This window comes from Chiloscyllium punctatum, chromosome 3, assembly GCF_047496795.1.
Source record: "Chiloscyllium punctatum isolate Juve2018m chromosome 3, sChiPun1.3, whole genome shotgun sequence".
Taxonomy (NCBI): Eukaryota; Metazoa; Chordata; class Chondrichthyes; order Orectolobiformes; family Hemiscylliidae; genus Chiloscyllium; species Chiloscyllium punctatum.
Genome location: NC_092741.1, coordinates 28,712,356 through 28,725,739, shown reverse-complemented (window position 1 = coordinate 28,725,739; position 13,384 = coordinate 28,712,356). Strand labels below are relative to the sequence as shown.

Sequence of the window (13,384 nt, the reverse complement as noted above, 5' to 3'; positions counted from 1 at the left end):
AATTCCCTTGGTTTGTTTGGAACTGATGAAATGTTTGAGGAGCTGTGTTGTACTCCGTAATCCCCATTCACCTTTTTGACAGGAGAATAGAGGTGGGAATGCTGCCAGTGCACTTTGTAAGTGGTAGGCAGGGTTGGTTAGGCTGGTCCGAGACATAAATAGGCCGAGTTCTAGAGCAGTAAACAAATCACAATGAGTGGGATTTTCCTCTCTTAAGAATAAGCGTGAAGGTGGCCATCAAAGCAGGGTGGATTTCTGATCAGAGGCAGATCGGATTTTCAAATTTGTTCTTGGAATATGAGCACTGTCAGCAAGACCTGTATTTATTGCCCGTTTCTAATTGCCTGGGTGATCTTCCGCCTTCAACCACTGTAGTCCATTTAGTAAGCCATACCCACAGTGCGAGTGGGTTGGACATTCCAAGATCCTGAGCCAGTGAGATTGAGAAATGGCCATATGTTTCCAAGTCAGGATGGAATGTGTCTTGGAAGGGGTGTCCCCATGCATCTGCTGCCCTTGTTCCAGGTGGTAGAATTGGCAGGTTTGGAAGATGGCCAGCTGAAGGAGCCTTGGTGAGCTACTGTAGTGTATCTTGTAGATGTGTTGCCAGTGAAGGATGTCAAGGATCGGGCATGAGACTAAGTGATTGTGCACCTCGCAGCTCATTACATTTGCACGGGTAAAAGAGCAGGGGTTTATGGTAGGAAGTCCTGCCCTATCCCAGCTAGGACCTTCAGGCTCCAGCTGGGTGCCTGTTGAAAAGGCTCCCAGACAACTGCAGCCAGGGGCATTAACCTCTGTCCACCATCCCCCCAACCTCCCCTGGAGATGTCAGAGACTAGGCAAAATGAGGCATTACATATTGGCAGTCCTTCCCATGTCATTCTACTGAGAGAGGGAAGGGCAGATTTCTTCCCTATGGGGACAAAGGCATCCTGGTGACTGCAGTATTCAGAAAGCGTTTGAACAATTTGCTATGTTCCTTCAGTGTATGAGCCAATATCTCCTTAATGCTTCATGTCCCTGTGAGTGTGTGTTGGCAGTGCAGAGACCATGACAACATAAGAACTCTGAGCAGGAGTAGGCCATCTGGCCCTTCGAGCCTGCTCCACCATGCAGTAAGATCATGGCTGATCTATTCGTGACCCCAACTCCACTTACTCGCCCCCTCATCATAGCACTTAATACCTTTACTGTTCAAAAAATTACCTATCTTAGCTTTAAAACCATTTAATATGGAAGCCTCAATTACTTCACTGGGCAGGGAATTCCACAGACTCTCAATCCTCTGGTGACGAGGTTCAGTCTGAAATCTACTCCCCCTTATTTTTGAGGCTATGCCCTCTTCTCCTAGTTTCACCCACCAATGGAAACATCCTCTTTGGTTCTATCTTGTCTATTCCCTTCATAATTTTATATGTTTCTTTCAGATCCCACCTCATTCTTCCAAATTCCAATGACTATAATTCCAGTCTACTCATTCTCTCCTCAAAGGCCAACTCCCTCAAGTCCAGAATCAACCTAGTGACCCTCCTCTGCACCCCCTCCACTGCCAGTACATCCTTTCTCAGATAAGGAGACCAAAACTGCATGCAGTACTCCAGGTGTGGTCTCACCAGCACCCTGTGCAGCTGCAGCATGACCTCCCTGCTTTTAAAGTCAATTCCTCTCACAATGAAGGACAAATTCCTTCAGAGGACTGCCACACAGGAGGTTGCGTGATTGGTATCACCATCAGAGGCTTCATGTTCATTTTGTATTTGTCACTTCATCGTAGCTACTGACGTATCTCCAAACAGATCTTCCTTTCACTTCTGACATGGTTCAGCAGGATATCAAACTTGGGACTTCCTGTGCCCACATGATCAAAGGATGGGGAAGCGAAATGGGTCAGAGGTAGGTTAGTGATTTGTTCGGTAGGTATTAATCAAAGAACTGCAGATGCTGAAGATCTGAAACGAAAGCAGAAAATGCTAAGAGAAACCTGACAGGTCTGGCAACATCTGTGGAGAGGGATCAGCATTAATGTTTCGAGTCCAGAGTTCACTCTTCAACACCACATCCCATGGGGGAAAAAAAAAATCAGGTCACTGACACTCTGCGAGAACATGGAAATCTGAGAGCTTTTCACCGCAGGCTTGTGTGTGCGGCAAGGGCACAACCACAAAAGGTAGTCTGTTGAGTTCAGTCCCAGTTGTCTGACCCGATCAGAGTTGCTGCTGTCAGCTGGTGTAACTACCATGCTTGGTTAGGCTTAGAGGCCTAGTTGGCTTTAACCCTAATGCTGCTAAAGCATTTAACTCCAACCACTCAGACCGCATACGACTGAGACTGGAGACGCTTCACCACTTACACTGTAAGTGTTCGTGCAAAGAAATGCATTGGTTTTGAGCAGCCAAGTAACTAAAGAAATTTGTACTCTCTGAAGTTTGAGCGATGAAGCTTACCTGGCTGGGAACACACCTTATATATCGTCAAGTTTGTGAACGCATGTTTTTGGCTAACAAGATTGCGCCAGTGAATGGAATCGCGGTGGGCTGGGGGGAATGAGTATTCAAGACAAAGGCACAGTAAGTTCTCAATTGTAGAGGTAAAAACAATGACTGCAGATGCTGGAAACTAGCTTCTGGATTAGTGGTGCTGGAAGAGCACAGCAGTTCAGGCAGCATCAGGAATGAGGGCTTTTGCCCGAAACGTCGATTTCGAAGCTACTTGGATGCTGCCTGAACTGCTGTGCTCTTCCAGCACCACTAATCCAGTTCTCAATTGTAGCTGATCCACCTGAAAAGTTCGGAGAACTTAATAACAAAATGTTAACTTACCCAACCACCCCCCACCACCAACAACTTTCCATTAAACTTCACCCATCCGTATGGGCACTGCTGCCATCTCTCTGTCACTTACTATTACTGCATGCAACTTGTTTCCTCTCAATTGTTTTCAGTCCACTTTAAGTCTCTGAATCCCGATGTCCAATTGAGTATGCTGTTTGATTTCTTTCCCCCCTTAGAATAGTGAACGTTTCAAAAGCGCCATACAGCACTTTGGAGCATCCTGCAGCAATTCATAAACACATGCTTTTTTTCTTTATTATGGCTGATATCAGTTTCAGTCAAAGACCTATTTGCCCAGTTGATCAGTTTGACTTCTGTCGTTTAGGCTGGGTGGAGGATTCGAACAGGTTAGGTCTGGTTTTGTCGTCATGAGCTGTCTTGGGTAAGCAGTGTTATTCAGGGAGTTGCTGGAAGCGGGCCCAAGTGCTCAGCTGTACGTAAACATGTTTGTCTAGTGTTCACATGAACACGTGTACAGGGGCAGAATGAGATTGGGGGTCAGCTCCAACAGAATGTCAAACAGTCAGAGCCCCGGGGGCCATTGCATGGTCACCGTAACTGCAAACCCAGCATGTAAACCAGGCAAGCACTACACAAACCAATCTCTGTGACAACAACGCTGCAGACTGCTGCTTCAGTGAAGAGGTCTGGATCGAGGAAAGTTTGCATTTTTACAGAACACCTTTTCACATAAAGAAACATTCTAAGGTGTTTCCCAGAAGTCTTATAATCAAAATATAACACTGGGGCATAAAATAAAATATCAAATGCAAAATACTACAGATGAATGCTGGAGAAACTCAGCACGTCTAGCAGCATCTGTGGAGAGAGAGAGAGAAACAGAGTTCATGCTTAGAGTCCAGTGACCCTACTCCAGGAGGGACGATGTAGTGGCTCAGTGGTTAGCACCACTGTCTCATAGCACCAGGCTCCCGGGGTCGATTCCACCCTTGAGCAACTGTCTGTGTGGAGTTTGCATGTCCTTCCCATGTCTGCTCCAGTTTTCTCCCACAGTCCAAAGGTGTGCAGATTGAGTGGATGGCCATGTTAAATTGCCCGAAGTGTTCAGGAATATGCAGGATAGGTGGATCAGCCATGGGAAACTGCAAGGTTACAGTAATGCTCTTCAGAGGGCCAGTGTAGACTTGATGGGCCAAATGGTCTGTTTTCACACTGCGGGGATTCTATGACCTGAGTTCCAAGTAGAACTCAATTCTGAAGAACAGTCATACCAGTCATAACAGTCTGCTTCTCAATGCACAGCTGCTACTGTGCTATTTTTCAGCGTTCTCTGTATTGGTTAAGTAATTACATCAAATGATTAAAACTTTGTCAAAGAGGTAGGTTGTAATGAGTGTGTGAAAGGGGGTAATGAGATAAAAAGGTGTAGGGAGGGAAGACCAGAGCATAAGGCCGCCTGAGGTAGAACAATTAAAACCAGCAATTACTGGGGTGGTAGAATTGTTGAGCTGGAGTAGACTGTAGCTATTAGCAGGAATGCAGCTATGGAGAGATTTCCAAACAAGGAGGTGGATCTCGAGCATCCAAGTCTAAGCTGCTCAAAGGCAATGTGAGCATTTGACTTGGATTTTAAAAACAAGTCACGAACAAAAAAACCGATCGAGATGCTATGGGATTGTCACAAAATCCCGGCTGTTCCTTGCCCTGTCCCACGATAATCCAACTGAGTATAACTCGCCTGTGAAGATGACTGTAGTCATTCAGTTTTGCCAGGAATGGGCAATCAATGTCAGGTTTGTCAATAATGCACCAACTGTGAGAATGAATGGACAGGTTTGCTGATGGACGCAATTTTAACAGCATGCCTGATTAGCAAAGTTCTGAAAAAGGATCACTGCACTGAAAACTTTAATTCTGTTTCACTCTCCATAGATGCTGAATTCCTCCAACAACTTCTGTTTTTCTTTTTGTTTTCCAGCATCCATAGTCTTTGTTTTACTTCAGCAAGTTTCACTCGCGCTCACAGTCATTTATTTCTGTCAAATAACGCTCAGTAGCAGCAGTATGCACCATCCACAAGATGCATGCAGGAATTCACCAAAGATCTTCAGACAACACCTTCCAAACCCACAACCACTTTTATCTAGACTGACAAGGGCAGCAGATACAAGGGAACAGCACCACCTGCAAGTTGCCTTCCAAGCCACTCGCAATCTAACTTGGAAATGTATCGCCATTCCTTCATTGTTGCTGGGTCAAACTCCTGGAACTCCTTACCCAATAGCATTCTGGGTCAGACTACAGCACATGGACTGCAGCGGTTCAAGAAGGCAGTTCACCATAACCTGCTCAAGGGTAACTAGGGACGGGCAATAAATGCTGACCAGTCAGCAAAATGCATCCTCCAAGACAGAATAAAATATACAGTGAAGATAAATTCCTTCTTGTTGTATTTGTTCTGCAGACACCAGGATTCATGATGCACCTTGGTGGAGCTCACCTCCTGGAGAAAGTCACGATGTGTGGGACAGGGCAGACAAGCCTTGGGCATGATCTTGTACATTATATGAAACCTGAAATTCCCTTGCCCTTCGTCCTCCCTCAAAAAGTGTCTGCTGACTTTACTCATCACACAATTACAACAGAATTCAAGATCAATTTCAGTGAGATAAATAATGGATTGTTTATGTCCCTGAAGTAACTCGATACAACTGGATATCTTTAATATACACAGCCAGTGCTTGATGCATTGCTCAGTAGGGTTGTCACGAGCATCAGGCTAGATAAATGTACAATGTTGTTACTGCTCTACAGCAAAATGCCAAAGGAAAATGCCAAGGTAGATTCATTTAAGATGTGTCTGAACAGATGCATGAGTAGGTGGGGAGAAGAGGGATACGGATGCTTAGGAATGGGCGATAGGCTTAGACAGTGGATTTGGATCGGCTCAGGCTTGGAGGGCCAAATGGCCTGTTCCTGGGCTGTAAATTTTCTTTGTTCTTTGAAACATTGCAGTGTTTAAATTCAGACTGTGTATGCATACAGGCTGAACCACAATGGAGGATCATGAAACCAAAATTCATAGCTGTCACCCCCATTTCCCAGTGTTAACCATCGCTATGTGATTTGAAACAGGAGCCGAGAGCATTCATTTTACTTTTCAAGTTTCGATGTGACAAAGTTGTCAGAAATGTTAAAGCTGTTAGAAGAAATTTTTAGTAATTAATAAAAGTAAAGGAAAATATTAAGTTCTTTAAACATTAAAATATTTAAAACTATATAAGAGGATAATGTTCGAGGATAGAAAATGTTAGTGTAAAAGCAAAGTTGAAAAAATCAAAAATTAATTAGAAGGCTAAATAGTATACAATGACAAACACATGTGGGTCCATGAAAATGAGTAGGGGCATAGTATACAAAGCAGGGAGTTTATGCTGAACTTACATAAGAGACTGATAGACCTCAGCTAGTGTACCATACCTGATGGAGGATTTAATCTGAACAGAGAGGACAGTTGAGGGTTTCAAGAATGAGACAGAAATTGAACAGTGACAGGAACATTGGGAGGGAGATTGATCAGTGACAGGAACATTGGGAGGGAGATTGATCAGTGACAGGAACAGGGGACAGAGGAGATTGATCAGGGACAGGAACAGGGGGCAGGGGAGATTGATCAGTGACAGGAACAGGGGATGGGGGAGACTGAGCAGTGATAGGAACAGGGGACAGGGGAGATTGATCAGCGATAGGAACATGGGCTGGGGGAGATGCAGCAGCGATAGGAACACGGGCTGGGGGAGACTGAACAGCGATAAGAACACGGGCTGGGTTAGACTGAGCAGCGATAGGAACAGGATAGGAACAGGAGTTGGGGGAGACTGAGCAACGATAGGAACACTGGCTGGGGGAGACTGAGCAGCGATAGGAACAGGAGTTGGGGGAGACTGAGCAGCGATAGGAACAGGAGTTGGGGGAGACTGAGCAACGATAGGAACAGGAGTTGGGGGAGACTGAGCAACGATAGGAACACGGGCTGGGGGAGACTGAGCAGCGATAGGAACACGGACTGGGGGAGACTGAGCAGCGATAGGAACACTGGCTGGGGGAGACTGAGCAGTGATAGGAACACGGGCTGGGGGAGACTGAGCAACGATAGGAACACTGGCTGGGGGAGACTGAGCAGCGATAGGAACACGGACTGGGGGAGACTGAGCAGTGATAGGAACACGGACTGAGGGAGACTGAGCAGCGAATGGAACACGGGCTGGGGGAGACTGAGTAGCGATAGGAACATGGGCTGGGGGAGACTGAGCAACGATAGGAACACGGGCTGCAGGAGACTGAGCAGCGAATGGAACACGGGCTGGGGGAGACTGAGCAGCGATAGGAACAGGGGTTGGGGGAGACTGAGCAGCGATAGGAACACGGGCTGGGGGATACTGAGCAGCGATAGGAACATGGGCTGGGGGAGATTGAACAGTGACAGGAACAGAGAAAGTTTGGTTGAATCTGAAAGTCTCATTGCACTTAAGTAGTAATGAACTATTAACTTGCATTGCCATAGCCTCTAGGGCTATGATCGAAAAGCTTGGAAAAGGGGTTAGTGTCACTGGATTGTTGTGGGCACAAAAGGCTGAATGGCCTCCTATTGTGCTGTAGGTATTTGAGTAAAATTTATGCATTTCATTTTATCTTATGATAATATTAAGATTACCTTCTCTGTGTCATTTCTGGCTTGGTTTCTCACCTCTTTATTAAAATACACTTAGGCAATGATGCCCACATAATTTGCTGGAAAAATATAGCAGCATTATTTCTTTGAAATAAGTGAGTACGATCCTGCTTTGAGCTGCCTTTTTCTTAATTTACAACACACGACTTTGTTGCTGCATTATTTCAAGGTAGCTTGAACTTTAATATGACAATATGAAGCCAACACATTCTTACGCTAATCTGTGATGAGGAATGAGCTTGCACTGCAAAGCGCTTTTCTCTTGTGCTGCCACTGTATAAACATTACGCTGTGTCCTTGTCAGGGATGATGTTGTCATTGGTGAAGACCTTTTGTTGCAGCTCAGCCAGCCTCCTCTAATAACACTGTCTGCTTTCCTCAACAGAGTGGATTCCATAATGTTAGTGGAAGAAGGCTTCACCATGGTGAGTGCAGATGCCAGTGACAAAATGCTGAAATATGCGTTAAAAGAGAGATGGAACCGAAGGAAAGAAGAGGCGTTTGATAAATGGGGTAAATATTGGGCCTTGAGAGAGAGCATAAAAAGGAATTCTTTATCAAACAGAACCAGACATTGCTGGAGAAACTCAGCAGGTCTGGCCGCATCTGTGGAGAGAGAAACAGAGCTAACTTTTCAAGTCCTGTGACCCTTCTTCAGAGGTTCCTTATGGGAGACTGTTTAGCAAGGTTAGATCTCATGGAATACAGGGAGAACTAGCCATTTGGATACAGAACTGGCTCAAAGGTAGAAGACAGAGGGTGGTGGTGGAGGGTTATTTTTCAGACTGGAGGCCTGTGACCAGTGGAGTGCCACAAGGATCGGTGCTGGGTCCACAACTTTTCATCATTTATATAAATGATTTGAATGTGAATAAAGGAGGAATGGTTAGTAAGTTTGCAGCTGACACCAAAATTGGTGGTACTGTGGACAGCGAAGAAAGTTACCACAGAGTTCAATGGGACTTTGATCAGATTGGCCAATGGATTGAGGAGGGGCAGATGGAGTTTCATTTAGATAAATGTGAGTTGCTGCATTTTGGAATGGCAAATCAGGGCAAGACTTATACACCTTAATGGTAAGGTCCTAGGGAGTGTTTCTGAACAAAGAGACCTTGGAATGCAGGTTCATTTTCCTTCGTCGTGGATTAGGAGTGGAGTCCCATTTCTTACATTACCATTAATGGTCTGTCTAGGCGTTAAGCTCAGAGATTTCCCCATAATCTACCTTTCATTTTTGCTTCAAGCTGCTCTTTAAAGGCTACCTCTATGGCCAAACTTTGGGTCATCTGACCTCCCATTGCCTTATGTGGTTTAGTGTCAATGTTGGCTTTGTCATGCTTCTGTGAGCACCTTTGGATGTTTTGTTATGCTAAAGGCACTATCAAAATGCACAATGTTGATATTTGAAGAGTTATTTCTCATTCAACATTGGAACGGACTCTTGGGGAGGTTCTGTTTACTTCTGCAGTTTGCTGAGTCCTTGTCCCAGCCAATGGGTAGCTCTATGATATGGTCTCTTCATCAATATTTGTCCCTCAGCTAACAGCATTAGATAAAAGTATTTGCTCCCGCTGTAGTACTGTACATTTCTTAGCTGCTGCTTTTCCTATTCTGTAAGAGTAACTGCATTTACATTGGCTGTCAAGCTATATTATAAATCTGGATGGTGTGAAACAGCTATGCAGAAGAGAAGGAGTGTGTTTGATTCATGATGCCAGCATTGGCTCTTTTAAGGAGCTATCCAATTATTCCCACTATTTTTCTCTATGAGCGGCACATTGGCTCAGCCGTTAGTACGGCTACCTCACAGTGCTAGAGACCCAGGGTCGATTCCAGTCTCTGCTGACTGACTGTGTGAACTCCACACACACACACATTCTCCCTGTATCTGCTTGAGGTTTCTTTGATTCCTCTGGTTTCCTCCCACACTCCAAAGATGTGTAGGTTAGGTGGATTGGCTGTGCTAAATTGACCATAGTATCCAGGGACGTGTAGATGGAGTAGCCATGGGGGTATTGTGGATTGGGTCTGATTGGGATACCTTTTGAAGGGACAGTGTGGACTCGATGGGCTGAATGGCCTGCTTCCTGCACTGTGAGGATTTTATGATTTTTCTGATAGTTCCCAAAGTTTCCCTTTTCAAGTGTAATCCCATTTTCTATTGAGAGTTACGATTGGATCAGCTTTAGCAACATTTCAGATTGTAAAAGTTTTCTGTAGTTTAATGCTCCCTACCTCTTCTTTGGTTCTTCTGGCAATTCTCTTAAGAATGTGTTCTCTAAATACCAACCCTCCTGAAGTGAAATGGAGTTGCCTCATTTATTCTGTCAAAATCTTTTCAAACAATTAAATTTCCATACATCCTTCTCTTCCTTAAGCAGAGCAGTCCCAGTTTATTTCATCTACATAGACCCACACAAGGATCGACTTGTTAATGTGAATGGATTTTGAATAGTTTGCAACCTTTGTCTACAGAGTTTGCAGCACAGAAACTCTTGACCTTCTCCTCATTCACTTTATAACAAACTGTTCATTGAACTCCAAATATGATTAAGTACACATTCCGTATGAGTTTGTAAAGGTGTGTAGCATCCTATGCTTTATTAATAGGGGGACACAGTACAAAAACAAAATGGTAGGATGATGGTGACTTTACCTGATGACAATAAGGCTGTTCTCTTTGTAGATCTACATTGTCACAAAAGCAGTTTGGTTCAATACAGTTGCATATCAAGTAAATAAAGAAAACGTTGGACTTTGACTGTATCCAAAAAAACCTCTTGGTGTTCCCCAGGACTGTTTCCCACCCAATCCAATGGAGACTCAAAGGGGGGGATTTACAGTTCTCCAACCTGTGTAATCCCTTTTGAGCTCCTTAATGTTTTCTGGAGTCAACCATTTAATGTTCAGCTTCCACGTTCCCTTGCTGGCCTGTTGCTCCTCCTGTCGGTGACAGTCAGCCAGCAGGAGGCAGTGGTCAGAGAAGAATGCCGGTTCGACATTGGTGGATCTGACTGAGAACATGCGGGATGCAAACGGGAAGTCTATCCTTCAGCGTATAGACCCATCTGGCCATGACCAGAGGCATCTGTCTGCAGGGTTGCTTAGCAAACTGAACCATTTCCATTGGGAATCTGAACGTGGTGTCCAGTTTGCTGTCAGCCCCTCTGGATTGTTGATCTGCATCAACAATGTGATTGAAGTCTCTGGCAAGAATGACTGGTAGTGGGAGCTGCTTCAGGTCAGCCAGCCACTCACTATGTACCCCCGGGACATACATGGTAATTAATCTCAAGGGAGCCTTTCTGTATGTAACACCTGCTACGAGAAGGCACCCACCCACCACTTCCTTAACCTCAGAGATGGTGAAATCTCCTCCTTGCACCATAATACCCAGGCTGGGGGAATGACTATCGCTTCCCCCCCGACCAAGTTGAAGGCTCGACCCTCTCCTGTGGCTGCTGGGGTGCAGTATTCCACACTTCTGCAGAAACACGAGGTCTCCCGCAATGGCATTGACCAGATAAGTCAATGTGGAGACACCTCGCGTAGTAGATTTAATGCTGCATGCACATTAATACTGACAATTTTAACATCCATTTGTGGGAACAAACCAACAGGGTCCATCTCAGAGTCTGACAGAGGGACTGTCAGAGCGTCACTACTCCTGGTTGCCTGCGACTGTCGTGCAGAGGGTACCTGTGGGTCCGAATGGCTGGATGTTAGTCTTCACCGGGCCCCACCCGGGGAGTCCAGCATTTCTGGGTTAGAGGGTGCTTCTCTCCTTCGCCCCTGCTCTGCCCCTTTTTTATGTGGATGGCCATCCCTCTGCACATCTTCAACCTCACAGAAGTTGTTGGTGTGTCCATTATGCCTCTTTCTGTTTTGTTGTGAGGCTTTGGGGACCTGACTGTTCCAGTTGTTTCTCACTGCAATCCATTCCCCCACCTCCTTGGTTTCCTCCTCCTTCTTCTCCATTGACTCCATCTGTTCATGTGGGAGTTGGGTCAGTTATTATGTCTCTGCACTGACTACGTCTTCCTCCTCTCCGGCCTGTCCCTCCCTCTGAGTGTCCCTCGTCTCAGTTTTCTGCTGGGAGGTGGCATTTTCCTGACCTTTGGGAGCCATCTGAGGGTAAGTGGAACCCCCCCACCCCCACAAGTTTGGACAACCCGAATTGGCGGTAGGCTGAAGCCAACATTAAGGTCCGCCAGCGTCCAATTACTATCTCGATCTAGCAATGATCTCGATAGTTTTGATGTCTTGTAACCCATCACTGGTGCAGTCCCTGTGATCAATGTGTCCCCCCTGCCAGGGCCTTTATACAGTAGCTTTATTGAACATTGATTCAGCCCCAGTTGGAGCATTGTGTCCCATTCTGGGTTCTGCACTTTTGGAAAGATGTGCAGGCTCTTGAGATAATGCAGAAAGGATTAATGTGAATGGTTCCAGGAATTCGGATAAGACCATAAGACATAGGAGCAGAAGTTAGGCCATTCAGCCCCTTGAGTCTGCTCTGCCATTCATTCATGGCTGATAGGTTTCTCAACCCTATTCTCCTCATTTCTTCCTGTAACTCTTGATCCCTTTGATATTAAAGAACTTATCTATCTCCATTTTAAGTATACTCACTGACCTAGCCCTCACAGTCTTCTATGGCAGTGAATTCCATAGACTCATCACTCTGTGGCTGAAGAAGTTTATCCTTATCTCCGTTCTGAAAGGTCTTCCCTTTATTCTAAGACTGTGACCTCGTGTCCTGTCTTTCCCACCAATGGAAACATCTTCCCAACGTCCTCTTTGTCCAGACCATTCACTGCCCTGTAAGTTTCAATTAGATCCTCCCTCATTCCTCTAAACTCCATCGAGTATACATCCAGAGACCTCAAACGTTATGAATTTAGATTGGAAAAGTTGGGACTGTTTTCGCTGGAGAAGGCAAGGTTGAGAGGAGATTTGATGGGTTATGTAAAAACATGAGAGGTCTGGGCAGAGAGGATTGGGAAAATCTGCTCCCATTGGTGGAAGAATTGAAAACAGAAGTACCAAGATTTCAAATAATTTGCAAAGAGAGCAATAACGATATGAGCACAAGAGCAAGTGGTTTGTGTCTGGAATGCACTACCTGAGTGTGTGTAGGAAGTAGGTTTAATCAAGGTACTCAAGGAGGAATTGATTTACAATCTGAATTGTGCAGGATTTGAAGAGAATATTAAGTACAAGGTGCATCATTTCCATAGGGGGCCTGCACAGAGATGGTGGGATGAATGGCTTCCTGAGCTTTAATAATTCCATGATTCTGAGAAACTTAACATAACCCTCTGCTTTTAATTTCTCCCCTGCTAGAAGTGAACCTCATTGCTTTTCTGTGTTGTTGCTTGTCATGTTTTGTGTTGCTGTCTCTCTGCTCCAAGTATCCATGCTGTTTTTCAAGAAATGTGCAGCCTCTTTATTCTTTCCACCAAATAAACCGTATGTCTATCGCCAATTATGTGCCTGTTCTGCAATCCCATATATCGGCCCAGAGTTTGCAAGACACTGGCCATGAAACTATTGGCAATTGCCATCATTATTCTCCTGAGACCGGTGGCCACTTTCGGTGTCCACACCTACCCAGGAATGAGTGGCTTAAAGAGAAACTAAGGTTGCCAAAGCTGGGATTAGAGAAAAGAAAATGGAGAGGAGGTTTGAGCGCTGTGTACAAGATTATGACAGATGTAAATAAGGTGGACAGAGAAAAGTTCATTGGTCATGCAATAGTGAGGGAACATAGTTTTAAGGCATTGGGCAAGAGATGCATGGAGAACCAGAGAAGGCATACTATTTATGCAACAATGGCAAGGATCTGGACCTGGGC

The 13,384-nt window shown here is 45.2% G+C and overlaps 1 protein-coding gene across 1 annotated transcript in view; it reads left to right on the top strand.

Moving 5' to 3' along the window:
* gnmt (glycine N-methyltransferase) overlaps positions 1–13,384 on the top strand; it is a 55,256-nt gene that overhangs the window by 27,378 nt on the left and 14,494 nt on the right. Inside the window, exon 2 of the mRNA XM_072551006.1 lies at positions 7,913–8,040. Within this exon, the coding sequence (XP_072407107.1) occupies positions 7,913–8,040 (128 nt within the window). The remainder of the gene's footprint in view (positions 1–7,912; positions 8,041–13,384) is intronic.